This window comes from Xyrauchen texanus, chromosome 13, assembly GCF_025860055.1.
Source record: "Xyrauchen texanus isolate HMW12.3.18 chromosome 13, RBS_HiC_50CHRs, whole genome shotgun sequence".
In the NCBI taxonomy this organism is placed as follows: domain Eukaryota; kingdom Metazoa; phylum Chordata; class Actinopteri; order Cypriniformes; family Catostomidae; genus Xyrauchen; species Xyrauchen texanus.
The window spans coordinates 17,031,273-17,053,109 of NC_068288.1; the positions used below are offsets into that span (position 1 = coordinate 17,031,273).

Consider the following 21,837-nt stretch of genomic DNA (forward strand, 5'->3'; position numbering starts at 1 on the left):
AGTGTACTCGCCTTTTGCAGGAGCTGCTGGAGGCGGGCCGCACACCCTCCACGCTCAAAGTCTATGTGGCTGCCATAGCGGCGTCACACAATCCTGATAAAGGACATTCATTAGGGAAAAACGATCTGATCGTTCGTTTCCTAAGAGGCCTAGGAGGATGAACCCTCCTCGCCCACCTTCAGTGCCGATCTGGGACCTGGCCACGGTCCTGGGCGCACTCAAGGGTGCCCGTTCGAACCTCTCCGAACCGTGCACCTTAAGCAGCTCTCGCTCAAAACCGCGCTCTTGCTGGCTTCGCTTCAGTTAAAAGAGTGGGCGACCTGCACGCGCTGTCATCAAGCGCTGCTTGCCTGGAATTTGGACCTAACGACTGCAGAGTTGTCCTTAGGCCAAAGCACGGGTATATTCCTAAAGTGCTCTCTACACCCTTCAGAGCACAGGTGATATCTCTGGCAGCGCTATCGTCCCCAGCAGATGAAGGCGACGCAAATTTACTCTGCCCGGTCAGGGCGCTCAAAGTATATTTGGAACGTTCTGCCCTGTTCAGACAGACGGAACAATTATTCGTATGCTTTGGCGGCCGAACTAAGGGTCTCACTGTCTCAAAGCAAAGAATATCAGCTGGATAGTGGATGCTATAGCGCTGGCTTATGAAGCCAAGGGCCTTCAATGCCCCTTAGGCATCAGAGCTCACTCTACAAGGAGCATGGCCTCCTCGTGGGCGTGGTCGAGTGGGATACCCATTGAAGATATTTGTGTGGCGGCAGGCTGGGCCTCGCTTCGACATTTATCAGGTTTTATAACCTACAGGTCCCCTCATTGCATTCCAACATTCTATCAGCCTGACTATAGAATGGAATAGAGTGTGTGTATGCTGGGCATCACCTCCTCCCTTATAAGGTCCGTCTCTGACCGACTTAGAGGATTTATTATGCGTACCAGTACATAAAAAGCTTAGTACATAAGATGTGTGCTTGTGTTTGTACAAAGAGCCGCCTTGGGCAAGGGCGCTCTGTAATATCCCAGTATATAGCTCGCCGTTGGCGGCTCGGGGAATAATCACTTTGCTTTAAAGCTCAGGCACCTGCCTCTGGTTTTATAGAGCGAAGTCAGCACGCACGGCGTTTTACATGGTGTTCCCATAGCGTAAGCTACTTACGCAATAGGAGAGGCCTCTCGATAGGGAACGACTCGGTTACTAGCGTAACCTCGGTTCCCTGAGAGGAGGGAACGAGTATTGCGTAAGCTGCCGTGCTTGTGCTTGGTCAGTTCGCTTCAGTCGATTGAACCTAAAGGAACTCGTATGACGGGGTGCCCATTATATAGCCTGACTATGCTAATTTCGGCAGGCTCTGAGCGCGCGAACGCGAGGCGCGCGCCCATTGGTCGCGCGTTCAGAGTCGCCCCGTCATTGGTTCGAGCAGTTGCCGCGGCACAGCCAATGACCGAGCTGCCTCGCTCATCGCTGTCTGCTGTGCAGCTGCAATGCGTTTTACATAAAGACTTCAATATTTCTCGAGAAACGGAGTTTTCCCATAGCGTAAGCTACTTATGCAATACTCGTTCCCTCCTCTCAGGGAACCGAGGTTACGCTAGTAACCGAGTCGTTTATGTCTTAAATGGACGTAGTTATGGAAATAGTTGGGGAGAAAATATGCTGCATCAGGAGTCTATTAGATCTGAACTCGGTCTTAAAGGGGAAGCTGTCTATTAAACATGTGACGATTGAGCCATTACTGCGAATCAAACAACAAAAGGCAAAGAGAAAATCACTTACAGCTCTTGAATGAATAACTTCTGCATTAATCTATCTATGATAAACTATGCAGTGTTATTTTACAATTGATTACTTTATTAGATTTCTTTTTAGACCACACCTGAACAGTAATGTTAGTAGACCTTCCTGAAATTAAATCATTGTGCCTATATAACGTTTATATTTGTGTAATATATATATATATATATATATATATATATATATATATATATATATATATATATATAAATAACAAAAAGAACCGTTAAGAATACCGTTAAAGTACCGGATCGATAAGCAGTATCGGTAAGAGTAGTAATACCATTAAAACCTTAACGATACCCATCCCTAGTTATGCCTGTGCTTCTCTTGGATGCTCTGAATATTGGATTACGTGTCTGGATTGCCCCTTAATTAAAGCTGCATTTGGATCTCAACCTTCATGTCTCGGAGCAGTTCGTAACACCTGCTTTGTTTATTTAATATATTTGTTATACATTATTTATACAATATGTTTTTACATTAAACATTTTTAATTTAAGTGTACAAGTTCAGATCGGTCAAGTGTTCAATAAATGTATTTGTTGAGAAATGTTGTCTATCTTAAGTAATTATTTGTGTTACATTTTATCTTTCAAATAAAAGGTTCAAATAAGAGGTTAAAAACAAGCACATATCGGCCAAATTAAATCAGCAGCATTAATCGGCCATCGGCCGACCCGGATTTCAAAAGATCGGCATCGGCCTGAAAAAAACCAATATCGGTCGACCTCTAATTGAAACATGAGCAAAAAAAGAGTTTGCTTAAATTGTAGACTTGACATATGTTACCCAATAACAAACTGAACACAAAGAACAGTAAATCAATGCAATTACATATGATTGGATTCTGTACACAGTGTCACTCCCAGAGTATGCTTCCCAATGCAGCCAATGCATCAGAGAGTCCAGTAAGTCTTTGAATGTTGTTACCAAAATCATCAGCTCGACATTTTGGGCAAAAGGCAGAATTTTTCTGCCACTCTTCAATGCAGATCCTACAGCCAACAAGGCTTTGGCAGCACGATGAAACCATGGGCTCAACCATTGGACCTGCCAATTTAAATCAGAAAACAGTTTCAAAAACTACAGTATTTGATTGAATTGAATTGCTATATTTGGTCTGTGTTCTTCATGGAAAGAGTTAATTAGTTGCACATAGATATGTGTGTGAAGTAGACTAAACATTGGTACTATGGTATGGTACCATCTATTTATTTACTGTATCCACATCTGTGGTTGTCAGAACACCTGACCTGGGATTTTCCATATTTATCTAATTATCAGCAATTGCCATTCATATCTAAATAAGACATTGAAAAGTGTATGTTTTTTTTTTAACAACTTCTGAATTATGGGTAATTACAGGTTTTTAAAGAAAACAATATTTAATAAAAACAAATTACTTTTGCAGACAATACAGGCAAAGGCATCTCTAACAGCAGCTGCTTGGGCCTCAGTCAGGGACAGTGTTGTTCTGCGGTTGGAATTTGCAAACTCCACATCTTCAATTCTATCAAAAACCAGATCGAGGCCTGTATCTTTTCGTCGACTGAAAAACAAGCACAATATACAACAAGCAAATTATATCCAATAAATGCAACAATTTTAACCCTGTCAATAGCTACTATGGTCACTGTAGACATCGTATTGAATAGCCAGATGGTTTTATGCTGTAAGACTGGAAAAAATGAAAGAACTAGTTGTGCCAACTAGGAATGACCACTCCTCGAGTAGACAAAAGACCTTGCTGCAAATTAACATTTGAACTCATTCTAAACTACATTTCATCACTCACCCTCTTTCTCATGCCAAGATCAACTGAAACTCACACAAGAATCTATATGGTTTAATGTGAATAATTATCATTGAATATTATACATATTTAGAATCATTTAAAACGTCTCAGGGTGACTAGTACAAATGTCAAATGTCTTTCCCTGGAACAATTTGTGACTATTTGTAACGGGGCCTATATTGGCATAACATCTTACAGTTACTCCTCGCCTATGAATTTATGAAAACAAACAAATATGCGAATATTATAAAGTGCATTTTCCAAATTAAGTACCTCAGTCTCCTCTTTTTACTAGCTTGCAAGAAGTGTTCTTCCTTCACAGCAAATACTTTCCTTGCATTTTGCTTCCAAAATGCTGATCCTGTATAGAAAATAGTCCATTAATTATGCAAATAGCATGACTCAGGAGATGGGCAGTAACTCCTAATACAAATAAGTTAATTTGAAGCATACAATAAAGGTATCCTGGATTTATATACTATTTCATATTTCTTTCATATAAACAATACAAAGTGTTCAGTCTCCTTCCGAGTCCAAGATTTTGTTCCCCTGGCCGTCAGTGAGGATGCGTGAATCCTCTTGTTCAAGGGCATCATTGACTTTGTAGAGGATGCCCATAACAGAAGCTTCAAATTCTGAAAAACACACAGTCAGCGTTGTGCTAGTCTCCAACTTGCCATCCACAAGTTCAGCGATGAAGATGTTTCTGAATATTGATGATACAAAACATTTATTTTACTCAATTTATATTGTTTAGGATTTATTCCTATGGTACAGCCATCATAACACAGCCTATCAAATGCATCGAGGTGAATTATGCAGATATAGTAGTGACTTGATAGCATAATGTAGCCATTTCATTGAAAGCGCATTCTTCTGCAGATGTCAGATATCAGTGTCAAATATGCTATGTCACACTTGCGAATAAATGTTATTTCTGTTTGTAGTTATGGCTAGCATAACAAGCATATCATTGCTGAAATCGTATTAACATACTCTTTACATTAGTGTGATGGTGAAAGTTTTATTTGGTCACCTTTGGAATGTTTTTGTCAGATTAGCTCTTGGATTTGCTGAAGCCCTTGCAGCAGAACCTGCAACAGCAACTGCAGCGCTGGAAAGGAAAGCGGGTAGGGTTGTGTGTTGCTGGGACACTGCCGGTAGATGAGTCTTCCACGCTGCTTTCGCCGTGCACCTCGTAATGTCCTCTTACTATGAGTTCTAAAGTGCTAAAACGGCCATCAGGCCCAGGAAATATGGCAATGTTGCTGTCATCGGTGATGTAGAGACTGGGCCCATGCACCTTTGCAAATGTAAACAGTGAAGGAAGGGGTTCAGTACAACGTTAGTTATAAAATAAAGTAACGTTAGCTAACAGTTTCGTCAGTGCAATTTTACAGAATAAATAAGACTTATTTTTAGATTAAACTACAGTAAAGGTGATGGTACACAGGGCAACTTTTTGAGCAAAGTTGCTGCAATCTTGCCAAGCGATTGTTACTTGGGCACTTTCCCATTGAAAATGGGCAATACATTTCTATCTGGATAATTTAGATCGCTCGTGGGTCCTGTGTCTCTGGTTGCCCGTTGACGGCAACATTGCTCAAAAAGTTGCCCTGTGTATCATCACCTTAAGTTACCTGGAAGATCCTGCCGATTTTTTCGGTCGTCATGTCGTCTTCTTTGACAGTCACCCGTTTAGTTCCTCTGAACAAGATGAAACTGAAACTCTCCATGATTGATCTCACATTTGAAGGCTAATGTTTGGTTAAACTGAAGAAGTGAATCAAGCTAACGAGACTTCCGGTTCACACAGATCGAACAAATTAAATATCAAAATCAAAATATGTCCGCGACCCTTTGTTTAATTTCCTCTTTTTGATCTGAGCATTAAATCAAAAGTACGAAAAATGACCCGTTATTTGTTTTTTGGTATCACATTTATAAACGAATAACGAAATAACAAACCGTTTTTTCATTTTCCGATTTTGGAATCTCAATTGAATATGAAAAGAACGTATGATACACGGATTCATTTTAGTACAGTGAACTCATTGTCATGTTCAAGAAACCAATTTGAAATGATTCGATCTTTGTGACATGGTGCATTATCCTGCTGGAAGTAGCCATCAAGAGGATGGGTACATGGTGGCCATAAAGGGATGGACATGATCAGAAACAATGCTCAGGTAGGCCGTGGCATTTAAACGATGCCCAATTGGCACTAAGGGGCCTAAAGTGTGCCAAGAAAACATCCCCCACACCATTACACCACCACCACCAGCCTGCACAGTGGTAACAAGGCATGATGGATCCATGTTCTCATTCTGTTTATGCCAAATTCTGACTCTACCATCTGAATGTCTCAACAGAAATCGAGACTCATCAGACCAGGCAACATTTTTCCAGTCTTCAACTGTCCAATTTTGGTGAGCTCTTGCAAATTGTAGCCTCTTTTTCCTATTTGTAGTGGAGATGAGTGGTACCCGGTGGGGTCTTCTGCTGTTGTAGCCCATCCACCTCAAGGTTGTGCGTGTTGTGGCTTCACAAATGCTTTGCTGCATACCTCGGTTGTAATGAGTGGTTATTTCAGGCAAAGTTGCTCTTCTATCAGCTTGAATCAATCGACCCATTCTCCTCTGACCTCTAGCATCAACAAGGCATTTTCACCCACAGGACTGCCGCATACTGGATGTTTTTACCTTTTCACACCATTCTTTGTAAACCCTAGAAATGGTTGTGCGTGAAAATCCCAGTAACTGAGCAGATTGTGAAATACTCAGACCGGCCCATCTGGCACCAACAACCGTGCCACGCTCAAAATTGCTTAAATCACCTTTCTTTCCCATTCTGACATTCAGTTTGGAGTTCAGGAGTTTGTCTTGACCAGGACCACACCCCTAAATGCATTGAAGCAACTGCCATGTGATTGGTTGATTAGATAACTGCATTAATGAGAAATTGAACAGGTGTTCCTAATAATCCTTTAGGTGAGTGTATATATATATATATATATATATATATACATACATATTGAAAGTAACTTTTTTGTGGCCTCTGTCAGCCTTGGTGAAAATAAATGTTTTCTATACTTCTTAAAGGTCTAGCATAATGTGAGTATAAATTAATTTGTGTTTTTGGTGTCTGATGGTGTTGACACAAAATAGAAAAAGAAAAAACACATTTTGATAAAAAATAGAAAAGTTGGGAGGTTGTATTGAAGCGTAGCTCAGTAGCTTAGTACATGTTAGATACATACATGTAGTTTAATTTGTCTAAGCACAAGGTTTTATTTTTTAAATATTGCACCGTTTTGTCCCATGTCTCAAGAATCAGTGAGTTCACAATTTCAACTTTCCAAATCCATCCAGCCTGTTTAATTCGCAAAGGAGTTAAAAGCACCGTCCTCACTTGATGAACCAACCAGACGGAGGAAGAACGAGAGGGATAAAACCTATTTTGTATTACTATCGATTTGCAATCTCTTGATATGATTGACATTATGCATTTGTCAATCATCCCAGCGCTGATTGGTCGAACTCTTCGTCTTTTGCTTTTCGGCAGGCTAGATGCTGCAGTATCTTGCTGTTAGACTTGAGTATGCACAATTTAACAAAAAGGAGTAACCAGCTTTTTGCATAGTTTAGAGTGACAGATCGTACTGCAGTCAAATTAGTTTACAGATGTTTATTCACATTTGCAATGACATAACCCCCCCAGTAAAAAAAAAATACTGTGTGAAAATCAGGTCAATTTAATGGCAATAAATCGCAGATGTGGTGAAAAAAGTATTCTGAATGCCTGGTTTTACACAGGTTTGTATTTTTGTTTGATATTGGTGAATGTTGATATTTGTTCTTGCTTTTCTCCATTTTCCAAGATGCTAAAACAAACAGTTCAATGAATCCATTGAATAAGAGCAAGTGTGAATGCAAATACATGCAGATTGGCCTTTTCAGAGTAATTCACACAGTCGATCTTACCTGCAGCCCAGGATATGCTTTCCACATAAAGCTTCCAAGCCATTGTACCAATTTTATACAGCTGAGAATTATCAAATGAAGCATGTCACAAAAACATTTTAAATTCGACCAAATTACTGGAAAGCTCTTGCATGCAACTAAATCACATCTACTTTAAGTCCTACAGACTGATTATCGCTCACTCTTTTTAACCAAGTGTTCCATGAATAATCTAGAACAGTGGTTCCCAGAACCTCATATGCTTTAAGGTCCAAAAGACCATGACACACTGGGAACTGTACCAAACTTCATTAAATGTTACTTTAACAAATTTTATTTTAGTAAGCACATTTTATCCATTGTTATAGATTTCTCACATCCTTAGATGACAGCGCACACTCTTGCATGCAGGCAGATGGAGAGCGACAGAAATAAATTCCTTATAGTAGTTACTGTTGCTGATGGCATCATGCCTGAAGACTCCACAGTTCAGGAAACACTCACACAAAAAACAAATCAAGAAGAAAATCAAATTAAGTATGTTTTATTACAATGCATATTCCAAAAAATACAGAGACACATTTTTACCCTTGTGCTATTTAACTCCTGAATTAATGGATGCAAAAAGTATATTAATAATAATAAAAATTAAAAAAACACACCATGACAACAATGATCTGAAGCCCTCACCAAGCTGATGTTGGGGACATTAAGTCCAACAGCACAATATGGTGCTGTGAGGGCTTCACTACTAAGATAAAAGCAGAAATATTACTGGGAACTTGCCTTGAGTATGGAGATACTGTTAGGCCAGCGGCTTCAATATATTATGAACCATTGTCTAACATACTGTACTTGTACAACCTGAATGAAACACAATAGGAAGAAAAGCAATATATATATATATATATACATATACATATACATATATATACATATACATATATATATATATATATATATATATTATATATGTCTCAACTGTAACATTGATACTGTTCCGTTATCTTCTGTGTCTTGTTTTTATTTTAAGAGCTGAATCCAAAAACTTGTGTCATGTTACATATAAAATGTCCAGTATGTAGTTTTTCTTCAGCAGTGGGCTTAGAACTCATTGGTTTGGTTACATTAAGCACAAGATGAGAAAAGGTTTAACCTCCAAACCTAGTGGGATGACAGTGCCTTTTCAGTATCGGCTGCCTGGAGACATTAGGGGTGGCCTTATGCCCATGGGGCCCCCAGGTGGGCCAGCTTGGTATGGGGGCAACATTGGGGCGCTCTGTCCAAAAGGAGGCATGCCACCAGCTATATAACCAGGCATGCGCTGAGGAGGACCACCATACTGACCTGAAAGCCAAGATAAATGCACGTCACTAAACTTAAGCATTTTCACTTCTCTAGAAGCAAACTGTATGAAGACAACAAAACATAGTATGATAAACAACCTGGGGTAGTTGGCACGATAAATTGAGGTAAACAAAAAATGTGACAATGCGCATCGTGCAGATTGGACGTTTTATATTTGTAACATTATTTTTGCATCTATTTTATCCATTATGCGCAATGCCCTAAACCAACAGTACGTAACTCTGGCATTCAAATGGAAATCGCTTCATTGCACACAAGGAGCTCTAAAATAAAATTGCACACTAGAAGCCACAGGTGTTGTATGAGTTCGGAAACGGCTAGAACTAAAACTGTAAACCGAATGTTATAAAGGGAGCACCAGAAGCAGGAGAGAGATGCCTTATGAAGCGCAAGAGTCATTTGCTTTGATTGAGCGAGAGAAAATGTAGGTTTAATGATGTTATATTATAGTGATCGACCGATATGGGTTTTTTAATGGTCGATGCCTATCAAAGAGCAGGGTGGCTGATAGAATGCTGATATATCACACCATTTAATATAGTGCATAACAAAAACAGGGGCCCGGGTAACTCAGTGGTAAAAACGCTGGCTACCACCCCTGGAGTTCGCTAGTTCACATTAACAATCGCATTTTCTCAAAAAATACAGAATCAAACCAATTGTATATACAGTGCATAGTGAGTAAGACTGTGAATTTATTTATAGCACACGTGAAGTTCTTTTACTTTGAAGTTGCACCCACGTAATCTCCTGACAGTTTAAACGACCTGGATCGCCTGCTTGGCTTGTTACCCAGTGTCCGTCATGATTTGTGAATCAGAGGAAATTTTTATCCTGATCCTTACATTTTGATTCTGGCCGATAGAATATACACTTCAGAGGAAGATATTATATGAGTACTTAATGGGAAGAAAACACTGGATTTTTCTGTTTGAACGAGATATCTGTATATTTGCAAACAGTATATAATAGAAGTTTTACTGATATTTGCCTTTTATCATTAGAAAAGAATGTTAAAAGTGACAGGGAACTGCTGAGGAGATGCTGATAGAATATGTGCTTTAGAGGTAAATAATTGAGCGCACCACAAGATGCTGGATCTGCTCAAGTTTTGTGACGTTGGTTTATTACATCTGTTTAATGATATGTGCATATTTGCAGATGGTATATACATTAGTTTTATTGATATTTTGCCTTATCATTAGATAAAAGTTACAGAAAACTGTTGAGGAGAGAGAGTGAGAATGACCATTTAAATGACACTGTGTTGCACACCGGTCTGTTGAAAACACTTTCTCTAGAAACTCGTCAATCAATAATTGTTTTGAGGAATGAAGGCTACACAATGCTTGAAATTGCCAAAAAACTGAAGATTTCATACAAATGTGTACACTAAAGTCTTCCATGACAAAGGACAACTGACTCCAACATGGACAGAAAGAGATGTGGAAGGCCAGATGTACAACTTAACAAGAGGATAAGTACATCAGAGTCTCTAGTTTGAGAACTAGATGCCTCGCATGTCCTCAGCTGAGAGCTTCATTGAATTCAACCCACTCAACACCAGTTTCATGTATAACAGTAAAGAGAAGACTCAGAGGTGCAGGCCTTATGGGAAAAATTGCAAAGAAAAACACTTTTGAAATAGAAAAACAAAAAGAAAAGGTTAGAGTGGGCAAAGAAACAGACATTGGACAACAGATAACTGGAAAAGAGTGTTATGGATCTTAACCCCATTGAGCTTTTGTGGGATCAGCTACACTGTAAGGTGCGTGAAAAGTGCCGACAAGACAGCCAAATCTATGGCAAGTGCTACAGGTAGTGTGGGGTGAAATGTCATCCGAGTATCTGCACAAACTGACTGCTTGAATACCAAGTATCTGCAAAGCTGTCATTGCTGCAAGTGGAGGATCTTTTGATGAGAACACTTTGTAGTTTAAGAAGGTAAAATTGTAATAAGTCATTTTTCACAATATTAATGTCCTGACTATGCATTGTGAGCAGTTGAATGCCAATTTGGTGAATAAAAGAACCAATTTCTTTCCATAAGAGCAAAATCTGTACATTATTCCAAACCTTTGGCCACCAGTGTATAAGCTATATATAAAGTGACCCTGCAGAGTTGCGGTAACAACAAACTGCTCTGTGGAAATAAAATGACCTGACCTCAAAGCACCTCCTGAGCTGTCTGAGGTCATATACATCATTCTTACTTACTATTCTTGCACAACATTTTCAGAAGGCTGAAACAAAGAAAGAGTTAGAACCTTTTACATATGCGTGTTCCACGAGACTGCACGCCTCCGAACAAACAGCGTGTCAGACATTCGCATAGACGGATTTTCTGTCATCTGTTCTTAAAAATATAATAGTGTGTTTCTTCAAGCGCGTCTGTGTGTCTAACAGCATTTCTTGTGTCATTCTGAATCAGAGACATCTTACAGTTACCCACCACGCACATTATATTCGCTACCTGCAATTAAACGTCTGACTTTCGATGCATTATTTAGGTTAATTTATCATGAGTCACAAACTCTTCATTAGGCAACTGTTCTTTATTAAAGGCTATTCTATTTGTAAGGCTATTGTACTGATATTGGAAGCTCCATGCATAATGTTTCCACTGGTATAAATTTTCACACCGGTGTTGTTCCTTGTAAAACGGTAACATCTTGTAAAACCGGTAACACCGTACACAGTGGCAACCCTATCCAACAGACAGTATCTTACCATGTATGGAATGCCTCATACCAGGCTGCTGAGGAGGCATAACCTGCTGGGCAGGCATCATTCCTCCCACTGCTCCACCGGGGGAAGCTGAGGCAGCAGCCGCTGCAGACTGTCCAGGCCGAGGGATTAGCCTCTGATACCTAGGCAGCTGAGCCCTTCTCTCTTCCTGAACAGGGACCAAGGCAAAGACAATGTAATTAGAAACTTGCAACAACATAAATACACTTTTGACTGCATGTATTCTCATCAGCTATCAACCAAGTAAACTGAACATCTGATTTTAATTATCATTATCACAATTACTTACTGTCAAAAAAAGAAGTTAGAGCAAAATTCGAGCACTCACCAGCGAGATATCCTCATCAGGGTGCATCAACTTACTGGTAGCACTCAAGGTGGTGAGGGTGGCTGGCTTACTTGTGACCGTGGCAGGGGGCTTAGCCACGTAGGGGGCAGCGTCAGAGGGTGAGGAGGAGGGCTGGGTGTAGGCTGGGAATGTCACTTTAGGAGGGTCAGAGGTGGTTGATGACGGTCCTGATACTGTCTGCTGAGCCTGGAGGAGAGGAAGAGATTGGTGTTCATTTTCAGAACATTTAGCAACAAAAACAAAAGTCTTGCCTAAGTTGGTTTGTGCAACCACAAATCACAAGACACAGCACTGGCGGAAAAAGTTAATAAAAATCTCAATGATGTCCATTTGCCATTGCATAGTAGAAATAGGTACCCAGAGAAATCACACTGTGACAGTCCTAGGCTCTGTATACAACAAAAGTAGCCCATAGACACTCATATTAGCCAATCAGTCAAATTTGGAGGTGGACCTCTGTCAATAGTGCAAGTTTGGTACTCCCACCCCAAACAGTGGAAGACAGGGGCGATGTTTGGAAAACCTCTTTCGAAGCCGTCATTTTTACATTTCCAATTTTAAGTCACTAGTGGCATAGAAATCACTTACAGCAGCTTTAAAATCAACATGCAATGGTATTCAGAATACATTTTCCCTTTCATAATATACAGGTCGAGACTTCATTTTAGTCTTTATATGACAGACGATTAGAGAGAAGAGGTTGAAAAATAAGGCATAATGTCACCCGAAAATGAAAGTCATTGCAAGTTTTAATATTATTACATTGTTGAAAGCTTACAATGACAATTATTTGTAATTGTTCACAAGACCAGAAACATGTATCAAGTAAATGGGGTCAATATTGATTTCAGGTTGAATTTGAAAAAGTGTTCAAATACGAAATGAAAAAGAAAATGCATGCTAGAGGTCGAATGATAGTGGATTTTGCTGCTAACGATAACTAAGGTGGTGGGAAAGGCAGATAACTGATTAATAGTTTTTAAAATGTATTTATAGAATGTAAAAAAAAAAAAAAAGTCCTATTATTTCATAATTATGATAGGGACAGACAAAGATTCCTAAATGAATATAATCCTAGATGCAGTTTATTGTTCAACCAAAATCCACAAAATAACCAGAAAATATGAAGATTTGCTGCATAATGAGTATTAAGTAAGCCCGAAACACACTGAGCACTGACGTAAAAAAAAAAACTATCAACAACTGTCGCTATAGATTTTGCAAATAACGATAGCTCCAAAAAGCAACTATCGGCACCGAATAATAAGTAAAGCCAGTATATTGGTCTACCTCTAAAGTATGCATCAAGTATCAAATCAAAACTATACATTTCCAAACAGCTAAATGCCCACCTAAATATCAGCCACATAAACATACACCACTCCTCTGTATGCAAATGCATATTTACTAACAGCAGAAATAAGCATGTCCGATCTGCATGCTGCATTGCTGTACAGAAAAGCAAACAAACTAGAGCATACTTGTGTAGAGCTAGGGAACAAAGGCTTAGAGGAGGAAGACTGTGTCTCTGCACTGGCAGGAGCGGCACTGGGGCTCGCGACACCAGTCCCCATCTGAAGCATAGAAAAGAGAAAGAATAATAGTAAAATAATCATAATAATGATTTAATAACCTTATCCCTTTGAGTAACCTTACCCCCACTCAACCTGGCAACGTATACTTGGTTATGATTTAGAAAGCCTAGTTTGAAAGACTGTTTATAGTCAGCAACAGCATCTTAAGGAGCTAGATGTTTTGAGAAGCAGACTAGCAATAATACCATTACTGTGCCTTCATTACCCTGTTTTACTCTGATATTAGCTAATGTCTGATACTCTAATGGCAGCTATTAACAAAATAGCGCCAAATATTACACTGTCTACATTCTGCTCAAGTCTTTAATCTTCTCCCTCTTTTTTAAAGGTTGATTTATTCTCAAACAGTGGCTACAGATCCAGGAGTTTGTCTTAGGTCCGTTTCTGTGTTCAGTACCTGCACAGCACTTGGAAAGAGAGGTTTGGATGCAGCCGACAGTGTGACAGGTACAGCTGTTCTACTGGCCATACCAGGAGCTGTAACAGGAGCCGCAGGTGCCATAGGAGGCATGCCGGGCCTTGCAACATGGGATGACATTCCTGTACGAAAGAAAATAATCTCTTAATCAGAACTACTACACCATTTTTACAAGGACAGACAACTGTCCTCAAGCTGATTCAAACAAAACTTAACAGAATAGACTTTTCACACCAACGGCCTCTTTGATTTTTGACGTGAATGACAACAAGCCTGTAAGGGAAAGACACACAGTCTCTTCAATGAGATTTAATGTAATTTAAAGTGTTTTTGGATTGTTCCGCTGACAAAACATTAAAAAAATATATTTTCAAGAACATTTAATGGACAAAAAATCCAGACAACATGAATTGTGAAAAATCAGATGGAATTTAGGAGCTGCAAGTTTACGCTCACAGTCTGGTTTTCATTCACATCAAAAACTAAAGATGCCACTACTGTGAATAAGGTCTATTATCAATCAAAAATATGGACCCATAAACAACTAAAGTAAATATAATAATTCAAAAACGACAAAATTAATTGTGAATAATATTAAATAATTAAATACCAGATACCAAGTACCAACCTGGTGGCATGCCAGGCATCATCTGAGGCATCACTGGACCATGGTGCATCATCCTTCCCATTGGCATCATGCTATGCAAAACAGAACTACAGATAAATCTCACTGGTACATCCTACACTATATTACAATCTACAGTTGCATAGATAAAGGACAAGACCTACCCAGGTGGCATAGCTGGCATTACCGGTGGCATCCCAGGCATCATTGGTGGGACACCAGCCATCATGGGTGGCATGCCTATAAAAAGAGTTATAAATACAGTACTGTGCAAAAGTTTTAGGCACTTGTGAAAAATGCTGCACAGTGAGGATGTCTTCAAAAATAATGACATAAATAGTTTTAATTTATCACTTAATGTCATACAAAGTCCAGTTAACACAAAAAAGCTAAATCAATATTCTGTGTGACCACCCTTGCCTTTAAAACATTACCAATTCTCCTAGGTACTTCTGGGAGAATTCACCACAGTGCTTCTATCTATTTAGGCTGTCTCAATTGCTTCTGTCTCTTTTTGTAATCTCAGACTGACATGATGTTCAGTGGGGGGCTTTGTGGGGACCATGACAACTGATGTAGGGCTCCCTGTTCTTCTCCTCTAATCTTTTCTATTTGCAAAAGGAATGTTTCAGTGTCTAACATTTATATTTCCTATTGACACTCTAAAGCTGAAGATATAAATAACCATCTTAAGACAAATGCTTCTGTGAAACATCTTACGTGCCTAAGACTTTTGCACAGTACTGAATACATCATTATGGCTAGTTATTTAACTATGAAACACTTATGTTTGAGCTGCACTTAGTAAACTGGCGACATACGTGCATAAATGGCAGGAGGTATGCCTTGGGCCCGAGGCCCGGGAGGGATGCCTGCCTGGGTCATGGGGGGCATGTAAGCAGCCGGAGGATGAACAGCAGGCTGCTGAATCGACGAAGGTCCGGCTTCATCATCATCTTCCTCATCAGAGTCATCCTGATTCTGTTTCTTTTTCTGGCCATCTGCTCGGATATCAAAACACATTTTCAGCATTATAACTCTGACATTAAACCATTCTATTGACATTTTATGAACCAATTAATTTATCCAAGCATTATATAATGATACCTGGTGACTTTTGATCAAGTACTCTTCTCCGATCTTGTATGTCTTTTTCTGGAATACCCTCCATGCCATAGATCTCCAGCTCTATGTCTGTTCTCCCTGGTATTGCATTAGGAACCGCATCTATTGTTTCTTTGTGCACCTTTAAGAAAACAGATTTAACACTCAACACTACTTCAAAACATAACAAATAAGTGTGAAAAGACAAAACCATTAAGACAACCCATACCTGCATACAGTGTATGGCTAATCCAGGCCCTGTGTAGAGTTTCTTGTGACATATATGACATTTGAAATGTTTGGCTTTCTGGTGCTGAATGAGAATCTTTTCGTCATCAAAATCTCTGTTGCAGTACCTTAAGATTTTGTTAAGACTTATATTCAAAAGGAAAAATAAACATGCAGAAAACAATGGTTAGGATTAAAGGAAGTTAACCCTAAAAAGAACATTCATCACTTAATCACCCTCATGCCATCCCAGATGCGTATGACTTTGTCTTTTGCAGAACACAAAGATTTTTACAAGAATATCTCAGCTCTGTAGACTCTCACAATGCAAGTGAAGTCTTTGAAGCTGCAAATAAAGAGAGAATAAAAGTAATTAATACGCCTACAGTGGTTAAATGGAAGTCTTCAGAAGCAATATGATAGGTGTGGGTGAGAAAAAAAAATCTATATTTAAGCCCCTTTTTACTATAAATCTCCCCTATCACATTCACAATCTTTTTTCTTTGTTTTTTGACAATTCATAATCTTTGTGCATATCGCCACCCATAGGTCAGGCTGGTCAAAGGTGGAGATTTCAGTACAGTCAGGATTAAACAGTGATCTTTTTTTTTTTTTTTTTACCCACACCTATCAAATGGCTTCTGAAGACATGGATTTAACCACTGGAGTCTTATGGATTACTTTTATGCTGCCCATTTACATTTTTGGAACTTCAAAGTTCTGGTCACCATTCACTAAAGAGCCAAGATATTAGTCTAAAATATTCATGTGTTCTGCAGAAGAAAGTCATACACATTTGGGGATGGCACGAGGGTGAGTACATGATGAGAGAATTTTCCTTGTGGTTAAACTATTCCATGAAATTTAAATGGATTATAGAAATGGAAACGTGCTGATGCTACAGTATGTTTAACGGTAGTAACGTTAATATGGTAAATTATGTTGTATGTGCGGTAGTAAACATTATTTTAGCTACAACCTTCATTTGAATCAGACCCATGTCTGTAATAACATTAAAAATTTATCATTTTCGAATGGCGTCCCCTTCGCGCAGTGCCCTTTAAAAGCGCAAAATGCTGTTTAGAAGTTGCTCCTAACTTGGTAGTTTATTTTCAATGAGTGGTTTCCCCATGCTTCAAACACACACGTCTGAATCGCAGCGTCTTAATTTGGCGGTCGTGAATACTAATGGATAATATGGATTAAAATAAAACTTTGGAGAGTGAGAAGATTTTTTTTTTTAAACAATTCACTAACGAGATTTGGATTTCGTTTGGGTTATGAGACCAGAATAATCCATCTGCCGTGAATGCGTACAAAGATTTCAAGACAAAGGGGAAATACCAGTAACTTTATTAAACAACTTCGGACACGTCCCACTGCTTCTGCAGAATACACACAGATTAGTGTAACTTCACAAAAAATCTTAACATTTACCGTTTCTCTGAAAAAAAATCAAACGTTGCACTCGGTTTTTATTTATTTATTTCAATTACAAATGCATGGTGGCGGTAACTTCGCACTAATGACTAATGATCAGACTTATGCTTTTGGGAAACACTGCCCTGAGCGGTTTGGTCACGCGCCTGTACCATGGGATCAAACCGGTGTGAAATCTGCATTTAGCAATGATGAAATAGCTGCTCAAAATAGTCTTTTCAACATTACAATATCTTTATTTATATGTTACCAAGATTTAAATAATAACTGAAAAATGGATTAAAGAGTTAAAAGCCATTTGAACTGGCTGTTTTGATGCGGCGAAGTTTTTTTTTAATTATTTTTACACCAAACTTAACCCTTGTGTAAATAAAAATAAAGTTAATCAGAGGCCCTTTGAGGACAAAAATGTCCGCGTCAAAAAAACTGCTATAACATTATATATTAATAGTATTTTCCACTTTCAATTAGTACATTTTTTAACCAACATCTGTCCTGATCATAACTACCAAATATTCATTCATTCAGGATTTTAAACCTTTAAATGCCAGTTTGTTTATATAATGCTACTTTCATTTTATTTTTCATATACTAATTGCTAAGGGGATTTTTTTTTTGTGGATTATCAAAGTTTGGGATGTCAATGATTAGCAACAACATTGATTTTGAAACATTATAATTTTTTGTGTGCAGTGTCGGATTTAAAAAAACAAACATCACACTTAGAAGAAAAAATGTCCACGTCAAAAAACTGCCACAGAAATATTACATATTTATTAGAGCCCGACTGATATGGGATTTTTGAGACTGATCTCGATTTTAGAGGGGGAAAATTCACTGTTTACCGACATGGTGGCCAATATAGTTAATATTTGAGCTGGAATGAAAACAGACCTTTTCTATGTGGATTGTTCACCGATTTTGCACCGATATGACTATGCAAATGTTCTCAGAAGGAAAACCAGACTTTTAAATATTAAATGTTATAAATGCAATGACTGGAATTGTTTGGTTGAAGGGGGTACCAAACTGTGAATCCAACACAAAAAAGTTTGGTGAATACATGTTTACACATTAGCTTCCACTCTGCTGACAAGCAATGACAGTAGCTACGAGGTTAGCTATAAGCTCGTTGTCAATTAATAGAGAGTAAAGGTGTGTTCACACTTGGCAGGTTTGGTTCGATTAAAATTAACTCTGGTTCAATTGCTCTGTTAGTGCGGTTCATTTGAACAAGTGTGAACGCTGTCACCCGAACCTTGGTGCGCACCAAAGAAGCGGACCAAGACCGCCTGAATAGTGGGTCTCGGTCCGCTTACAAACGAACTCTGGTGCGGTTCGATTGATATATGAACGCAACATGGATCAAAGACGTCTAAACTGACCAAAAACAGGAAGCAATTTGTCTATTACTGACCTCAAGCATACCTGGTTCTTCTCATCATAGGACCTATGTTGCCCATTACAGTAAGGTACAGATGTCAGAACCGCCATCAGCCATTCTTGCCGGATATCTTCGTTTGTGTGTACAATGGAGGAAATTCTGGCGCTGATTTGACTGCTTTACACATTTTATTAGTTCTTCGTTTGTTTTCAGATGGTAAAAATACCACCAAATATACATATATAAATCCAATGATCGCATTTCATCCAGCAGCCAGCATTGTTTTGAATGATCGGCAAGTTAAGTAAAACAATACACGTCATAAAAGCTCCAATCAGGTTGTGACTTTTTCCTGATAACTTTGGTTTTGTATCGTTAGGTTGGTGTTAAAAATACCTGTGTGAACGCTAAGTGAACCAGGACTAAATGTAGTCCTGACCAAGAGAACCGAATTACAAGTGTGAGCACACCCTAAAAGATGGACCAGCATTGTGTCTCACCAACTAGGTAACAGCGTAGCTCAAATCAACACACAACAGACAACAGTGCACTGTTGTCTGCAAAAAATGTGCTCTGACAAACTATAGCTGGCTAACAGCAAACAGACATGAGTGATATGGTTAACATTATATTAGTTATATTGAAAAGGGAAAATGATGGGGTCATTGTATGTGCTTAACTCCACAATGTCTGAAGAGCCATGTCAGCTCAGGGTCAGCTCTGTAAACAATAGAGACGGAGCACGCTCTGCTGGACAATCTATGTAATGACATCAATTCTAAAGCATTGCTTTCTGCATTATATGTTCTGAAAAATGTTTTCATATCTGCGCATATCGGTAAACATATACGCCGATACATCAGTGAATGGATATATCGGTTGGGCACTAATATTATTTTCCACTTTCACTGACTTTTTAACCAACTTAAGCCCTGATAATAACTACCAAATATTCATTCATTTTCAGGATTTAACCCTTTAAATGACAGTTTGTTTATATAAAGCCACTGTTTTTTTTTTTTACACACACAGAAAATAGGAAAAAAGCACGTGTTTGCTCCATAGGCTAAACATGAGAAAAATGGTGCCATCTGGTGAGAAATTTTTCAAATAAAAATTTTGAAGCTGGGGCTCCAGAATGAAAACATAATAGAATTCATGATTTCAAGCTTTAATGGCACATATATCAAATATTGCAGTTTTAATGGGGACATTTTTGTCCTGAATGTCGTGAGTGTAACTATTTAGTGTACACAGTGTATTACAGGAACTGATGTTCAAAAATCTAAATCCCCCCAAAATACACACATTTGGCAAAAGTTGTGCCGTTGACATTAACACAGCCAAAATGATTGAGAAAAAAAAAATGTACGTCAAAAATATCCCCAATGTCGCACAAGGGTTAAGAATGTATTTGGTAACAAGTTAGTCTATTTGAGCCTTCTCCCAGTCATCCGTGTCATTTTCAGCACTTCCGGAGCAGTAAGTGGAATGGCTAGTTTCTAAGAAACACTATGACAAACTGTATTAAGAATTAACACATTATCGTGTGGTATCGTGATACTATTTAATATAGGGATACTTTAGTTGGTATAGTATCGTAAAATATGATTACGGTATCCTGACAACTCTCCTAGTTAAGCAGCCCACTAGGTTTCAGACACGACTCTTATTAGTGATGGGTCGTTCGCGAACGAGTCGGACGAATAATTAAAATATTTAAAATAATAGAATTAACAAATTCAAAAGAACGAAAAAAGAAATAAAATAATATGGGCCTAAATGCTCAAGCGCAACCCATTCGTTCTGACTCTCTGCTCAGACTCAGCCTCACATGTTGTTCCTATCAATTAGACACACAGTGTCAACCAATGGGCGGAGCCAACGTATTGTTGTTCAGATCGTATTCGTTTTGAATTGATACATTTATATAAAAAAGTTATACTTTTAATGCAAATATTTAATAGCATCCTTTTTTTTTTTTTTTGTACATTTATTTCCATTTGTGGAATGCTGCAGTTTTGCAAATTGTTATTTGTTTTTCTTTGATATGGTGCAAAACTCTATTATGCTGTTCAGACTGTATTCGTTTTGAACATTTTGTTACATTTATATGCACTTTGTTTACACACAACAAAACGTTATACTTTGAATGCAAATGTATAATAGCATTCTTTTTCATAACAAACCAACGCAGTTTTAAATACATTGTGGCCACTGGTATGATTTCATTTAATAATTTCAATAGAATTGTTTTAACACCAATTATAGTCAAACTATCGCAAACTGTTTGACTTTTTTTAAGAGCCGTTTGGGAGCCAAAAGAGCCGGCTCTTTATTGTGACCTGAGCCGACTCACTGAAAAGAGCCGGAATGCCCATCTCTAACTCATATGTCTACGATGAACTCAACCAACCGCATTCCCCACAAGTGAAACATACTGGCTAGAACAGCACTTAAAGCAAATCTACACCGACCTAAACATACAGACTTCGTATTTATACTATATGTTATAGTAAATAAGACAGTAATGTGTGAATGACATGAGCTAATAACATGAACACCCTATGTGCGTGCCGCAGCTTCAAAAAGGATACCAACACCAGGGCTTCAATTGCTTCTTCTTCTTCCGTCCCATTTTTTATTATATAATCCTTATGTTTCTTCTATTTCGCCAGGATATCAATTTTAACCGTCACCAAGCGCTATGTCTTGACTTCTGGTTGGTATACCCTGAAAATGGCGCGGCTTCACTAATGTCTCGTCTCCCACAATGCAGCGGGAAATGACGTTATCTTCTTCTTGTTTTACGGCGGATCGCAGACATATAAGCGCATTACCGCCACTTATAACCCAAATGGACTATTGACACTCTTCAAACAATCTCCTGATTTACCTTACTCCACCAACTTACTCCAATCACCCTAAATTCTTATACATGCTAGAGGCTGAGGCTTCGTCCGGTGCTGCGTGTACAGCTCCTCCATTCCCACACTCAGGTATAAAATAAATGGAGTTTTTTT

The 21,837-nt window shown here is 38.6% G+C and overlaps 1 protein-coding gene and 1 long non-coding RNA gene across 3 annotated transcripts; both read right to left on the bottom strand.

Annotated features, from left to right (window-relative positions):
- Window positions 1-2,208: 2,208 nt before the first annotated feature.
- On the bottom strand, window positions 2,209-7,166 carry LOC127654317 (uncharacterized). The gene is made up of 4 exons (XR_007971915.1): window positions 4,630-7,166; window positions 3,867-4,299; window positions 3,202-3,347; window positions 2,209-2,848 (listed from the first exon to the last, which is right to left on the bottom strand). It is a non-coding gene; the product is annotated as an uncharacterized LOC127654317 (long non-coding RNA).
- A 158-nt stretch (window positions 7,167-7,324) lies between these two features.
- znf207b (zinc finger protein 207, b) lies at window positions 7,325-21,579 on the bottom strand. 2 transcript variants are annotated; one of them, XM_052141463.1, is made up of 11 exons: window positions 21,412-21,579; window positions 15,992-16,118; window positions 15,766-15,904; window positions 15,480-15,659; window positions 14,823-14,898; window positions 14,662-14,732; window positions 14,013-14,155; window positions 13,502-13,594; window positions 12,000-12,206; window positions 11,654-11,819; window positions 7,325-8,902 (listed from the first exon to the last, which is right to left on the bottom strand). In XM_052141463.1, the coding sequence occupies exons 1-11, from the start codon at window positions 21,450-21,452 to the stop codon at window positions 8,742-8,744; spliced, it is 1,404 nt and encodes a 467-aa protein (XP_051997423.1). In that variant the 5' UTR covers window positions 21,453-21,579; the 3' UTR covers window positions 7,325-8,741. The 2 variants fall into 2 exon arrangements, with proteins under 2 accessions (XP_051997423.1, XP_051997424.1); XM_052141464.1 differs by lacking the exon at window positions 13,502-13,594 and having other exon boundaries at window positions 7,326-8,902.
- Between the last annotated feature and the right edge of the window lie 258 nt (window positions 21,580-21,837).

Coding starts and splice junctions, on each gene's coding strand:
- znf207b (XM_052141463.1), bottom strand. CDS start 21,452: ATGGGACGGAAGAAGAAGAAGCAATTGAAGCCCTGGTGTTG. Junction 16,119..21,411: donor CAATTGAAGCCCTGGTGTTG/GTATCCTTTTTG, acceptor CAAAATCTTAAG/GTACTGCAACAGAGATTTTG. Junction 14,899..15,479: donor ACCTCCTGCCATTTATGCAC/GTATGTCGCCAG, acceptor CTCTTTTTATAG/GCATGCCACCCATGATGGCT.